Source organism: Vicia villosa, linkage group LG4, assembly GCF_029867415.1.
Source record: "Vicia villosa cultivar HV-30 ecotype Madison, WI linkage group LG4, Vvil1.0, whole genome shotgun sequence".
NCBI lineage: Eukaryota > Viridiplantae > Streptophyta > Magnoliopsida > Fabales > Fabaceae > Vicia > Vicia villosa.
Window position 1 is genome coordinate 150,641,935 of NC_081183.1, and position 5,640 is coordinate 150,647,574.

At 32.2% G+C, this 5,640-nt stretch overlaps 1 protein-coding gene across 1 annotated transcript; it reads right to left on the reverse strand.

Annotated features, from left to right (window-relative positions):
* Positions 1-219: 219 nt before the first annotated feature.
* Positions 220-3,242, reverse strand: LOC131595501 (protein FAR1-RELATED SEQUENCE 7-like). Its single transcript, XM_058867856.1, has 2 exons — positions 2,972-3,242; positions 220-2,776 (listed from the first exon to the last, which is right to left on the reverse strand). Exon 2 carries the CDS (start codon positions 2,687-2,689, stop codon positions 404-406), a length of 2,286 nt encoding a protein of 761 aa, XP_058723839.1. The 5' UTR covers positions 2,690-2,776; positions 2,972-3,242; the 3' UTR covers positions 220-403.
* Positions 3,243-5,640: the final 2,398 nt, after the last annotated feature.

Below are 5,640 nucleotides of genomic sequence, written 5' to 3' on the forward strand. Positions count from 1 at the left end.
TATTTGCTTTTGACTGTTTTGCTTGTTGCCGACATAAACAACAGTTGTTGCTCGCTCATTTGAACATTAAGCATTCAAAGTTTTAAGATGATAAACACAAAGCAACATAGTTGAATCAATTGCCAGATGCAGTATATATAACATAATTAAGGTGAAAACTATTTCACTCCTAAGATGTAAATTATGATGGCAAAGATGGAGTGGTCAGTACCAGCGATCTGAACAAAATTGGTCTCCTACAACTTCAGTATAGTGTAGCCACTGTAAAGGATAATCTGAACAATACATAACTTGACGAAAGTGTAGAACTACTAAGATGAATAAAAGATAGTACCATAAAGAACAACTTAAGCTAAAAAGTTAAGTGTGCAACTTTGTACAACTTCACAGAACTTGGAACAGTTCACCTATGCCAGCACAGCTTTCTTCCACCCTCGCGCAAAATCTCATAGGCAAGTTTATACTTTTCAATGGATGATGCACCGGCATCTATGTATTTAGACGCTGTTTCTCTTAGACTCCACAGCATCAAACTTTTTAGCTCCTGGGAGCTACTCCATGATTCTATGTCAGGAAAAACACCATCCTCGGCATTTCTGGTCCAGCGATGTAGGATGTAGCGTGAAGGAACTTCTCTTAATTCCAATATTTGGAAGACCCTCAACACATGTCTACAGAGAACACCTTCATATTCAAACATCTGACAGCTACAATTAATGTCAATATTGGATGCATTGAATGTAACTACATGCTTCTCCATGTCCTCATTTCCACACTTGCGCACCAAATATCTGCTGAGGGGCCCTTCTTCATAGATTTTAAACCCAAGATAACTATAGCACTGCAAAAGCTCTTTTTGAAATACTTTGAATATTGCAAGAGTGTAAAGCCTTCTACATTGTTCTTCTACAGGTTCTTTTGTTTGCAAAAAAGTTTGAAAATTAGAAGTGTTAAAATCCTCTTTTCGTTCTTCTTCACGACGTCGCTCAAGACCTCTTTCGTACCGTTGAATGAACTCTGGGAGAGGTGTTTGGCCATTTAAAAGCGCACCAAAGAATGATTCCATGCTTTCTTTCAAAGGAATTCCGGCTGAAAATGTGCTCTTTATATAGAAGGGAACCCAAGATGCACGTTTATCGTACATTTCTTTTAGCCAAGCATTGTCCTTCAATCCATATTTGATGAGTAGAGCATTCCATGCGGTGTCAAATTCATCAACTGTCTGGCTCTGGTAAACACACTTTTCATAATCTTTAGTGAATCCATGACCCATCAGACCCGCAAGCTCTTGTTCCTTTGCATTAATTTGCCACAATGAAAAGCGGTGATTGGTTACTGGAAATACTTTTGCTACTGCTCTCTGGATTGAAACGTCTTGATCAGCTATTACCGACAGAGGCTGCCGACCACTCATTGCTCTTAGCCATGTCTGAAACAACCAAGTGAAAGACTCTTCAGATTCATCAGCAATTAGAGCACAACCAAGAAGGACGGGTTGCTTGTGGTGATTAACCCCCACAAAAGTAGCAAATGGTACCATAGAGAGACTCTTTCTATATGATGTGTCTACAACAAGGACATCGCCAAACTGACTACATGAGTATCTAGATCTGCCATCAGCCCAGAATATGCTCATGCAATTACCATTATCAACTTCCATGGCATAAAAGAAACCTGTATCTTCAGCTTGTCTTGATTGAAAATACTCTAAAAGCATATTATACCAATCACCTCTGATGTGATTTTGTCTCCCTCCTCTCAGGACAGGGTAGTTATCTATCCTAAACATGTCGTTGTTCACCAATTCAGTGTTTACCTCCTCAGTTAAAATATTAGAAGCAGGAAGACTTGCTGTCCTATGTTCCTTTTCAGTGCTCAGGTCATGATTATGATCTTTTTCAAGACGGTCGACAACCCACTTTCCAGATGGCTGTCTCTTAATCCTTAAATAAGCCTTACAACCAACTCTTGAAGGGTGTTGGAACCCTTCTTTTGAACACACAAAGCGTCGTGATGTAATACCCCCGTCATTTTTAGAACGAAACAATTGACCATTTCGAATTTTAAAACCCTTATATGCTGCATGAGCATGATAAAATTGGTAGGCTTCAACAGGGCTACTGAACTCTTGACCAACATGTGGTTCAACCCTAGCCTGTCCTTCAAGTTCTTCTTTTCTTAGACGCTTGAAATTAATAACACCAAAAGGACAAATAGGTTCACCATTGGTTACTTCAAGCAATTTCTTCCTCGGCCTGCGAGTGATTGCGGTTGAAGAATCAACATTGGCAGAACCCATCGGCTGCAACGTTGGAGCGAAATTTTCACTTTCATTTTCAAGATTATGGTTATGCTCCTTGTGAAAATGATCAACAACCCACTTTCCAGAATCATTTAACTGCACCCTTATGAATGCTGGACAGCCAGTTCTCGAGCTGAGCTGATGTCCCTCCTTCGAACACACGAATCTCCGAGAAGAAACCGATCCATTAGTTCTGGATCGATAAAGCTGACCAATACGAACTTTAAATCCCATTCGAGTAGCATATGATATATAATACCTAAGTGCATCATCTGCATTGAAAAACTCCAACCCTACGTATGGATCACAAGAAAAATCAATTTCCTCCTCCCCAATTACATTACTCATTACCAGTTCAGTACCAACAGCATGCTCCTTTACAATCATGATCCCAAATTCTGCTACCCTACCGATTTCAAACCAAACAAAAGCACATTCCACACGCTAAGAAGAATTCACTTATTTCTTCAACATCTGAAATATTCACACTGGAAAGTTAACTTTACATAACAAAATTAATCATCACTGTCGCTTCAATTCGATCGTAAAAATATCATAATCTAATGGGGGAATTAGTTAATTACCACGGAAAGATTAGATTTTTGAAGAAAAAAGCAAAATGAAAACAAATAACCGAAATAATTAGGGTTTTAGCAATAGGAAAATTACCTGGAATTGGAACATTGATGAATTGGATTGAAAATGGAATTGAGAGAACGAGATGAATCGGGGATTCAAATGAGATGAGTCAGAGAGGTTTAAAGTGAAAATGGATGTAAGAAAATGTTTACTTCAGATTGAGTTTTGGCGTCAACAATGGTGGAGGTAATTGGACATATAGATAGAACCGGTATTAGGATCCGGAACCCCTTCCCTAATTTCTATAAACCCGACAAATAAAATATTTGTTAATCATAGGAGATGAATGACACATCCATGGTGGCACCGTGTGTGTGTGTATATATATATATATATATATATATATATATATATATATATATATATATATATATATATATATATATATATATATATATATATATATATATATATATATATATATATATATGAGATCAAATGGGATAGGATCAAATGACACAAAGGTGTCAAAATTTAATTTGACATAAAATTTCAACCGTTAATAGTAATCGATCAAACCGTATTATAAATAGTCTAATTTTTAGGAGAAAAAATAGGTTATATATATTTTTTAATTATTTTATTTCATTTAATATGACCGTTTAATCAATTTTTAAACAGTTGAGATTTTGTGTCAAATTAAACTTTGACACGTTGATGTCATTTGATCTTATCCAATATATATATATATATATATATATATATATATATATATATATATATATATATATATATATATATATATATATATATATATATATATATATATATATAACGATTTTATAAATTTTTTCTTTCTGAATCTGAAAAGAAAATAATTAAGAAAAATCTGCAAATTAAAAAAAACAATATTTTCAAAAAACAAAAATATGGGTTTTTTGAAAGAAAAAAACAATATTTTTCCTAAAATAGAAAAAAATAAACTTTTTTCCAAAAACCAAATATAAGATACTTTTTATTTTTGGAATTATTTCAAGAAAATAAAAATAATTAAAAAATGTTTTTATTTTATTTTTAGAAATAAATATTTTTCCTAAAAATAAAAAAAAGTATTTTTTCTAAAAAGTATGATTTTTTTCATTTTTGAAACAATATCTAAAAATTAAAATTTTCTTGAAAAGAAATTGTTTTTCAAAAAAATTAAATCAAAACTAATCTTAAAAATAATTATCGGTATAATCGGTTTATAACAGTATGAAAAAATGAGATTCAGTTATGACAATTGATTTTAGGAGAAAACTTACATACAATTATTTTTTTGTGGTTCTTACTCTTTTCCAATGAAAATATGACAAGTGTATGTAAATATCATTTAAGGAGTGAAAATAGAAGGAAGTTACATATGTGTAAGAAATTATACACATGTCATATTTTCATTGGAAAATAGTAAGAACCACACCTAAGGAATTATATATAAGTTTTCTACTTCATTTTAATAACTAGTTATAACATGAATTGTATATGGTTATGGACTAGTCATGGACTCCATACGCATCCCTAATTGTTCTTGGTCCATCCATATTGCCAAGTTCCTTTTTTCCTTAGTAGTTTTTCGCTTCACCTCTTACTCGGGTACCATTTTTTAACCATTTCTCTTATATTTGCTATTTATCTTTCTAGCATTTGCAATGCCCAACTTAGGAAATGTTCTTGGGAATATAAATGAAGTTTAAGGGGGATTCTTCAGTATCAACAATTAATGAGAACCCTGATATTCCAAATGTTGAACCTTTAGAAGTTAACGACCTTAATCCTAACTAGTGTTTTACCCGTGCGTTTTCACGGGTACCCGTCGTTTTCACGCATTGTGATTGAGAAAAATAAAAGATATTAGTAAAAGATTAAGTTTTGGGTAAAATTGAAAAAGTTATAAAAATAGTAATATTTTATTTAACAAATTATAATGAAGGAAAAGTTTTAAAATCGCAAATTCACGAATTATAATGAAGAAATATTCAATCAAATTATATAATTCAATTAGTGATAACTATTAGCCCAATCTCAAACTATCAGCTAAGGAGAATTGATTATTTTTTGCTAGCTAAGGAGAAAATTAATTATTTTGGCTCAATTATAACTACAAAATATCAGCCCAATCTCAAACTATCAGCTCTGTCTTGTAGGCCAATGAGAAACCACTACAAACTCCATTTATAATAATGATTCATTCAAAATGCATAATTAATAGAAAAATACTTTGACCAGTTACTTCATGTTCCCGTTAATATTCATTATTTTGATAAGTAACTTCGTATTCCCGTTAATATTTCAAATTTCTTCCCGTTAATTTTCAAAATTTTGATCAGTAACTTCATGTTCTTGTTAATATTCATTATTTTGATCAGTAACTCCTTGTTCCCGTTAATATTCATTATTTTGATCAATAAGTTCGTGTTCCCGTTAATATTCTAAATTCTTTTCCGTTAATATTCAAAAAAATTATCAGTAACTTAATGTTCCTGTTAATATTCAATATTTTGTCAATAACTCCGTGTTCCCGTCAACATTTATTATTTTGATTAGTAACTTTGTGTTCCCGTTAATATTCAAAATTTGTTCCTGTTAATTTTTAAATTTTGGATAGTAACTTAATGTTTTCGATAATATTCAAAATTTTGATTATTAACTTTGTGCTCCCGTTAATATTTAATATTTTAATCAATAACTTCGTGCTCCCGTTAATACTCAATATTTTGATC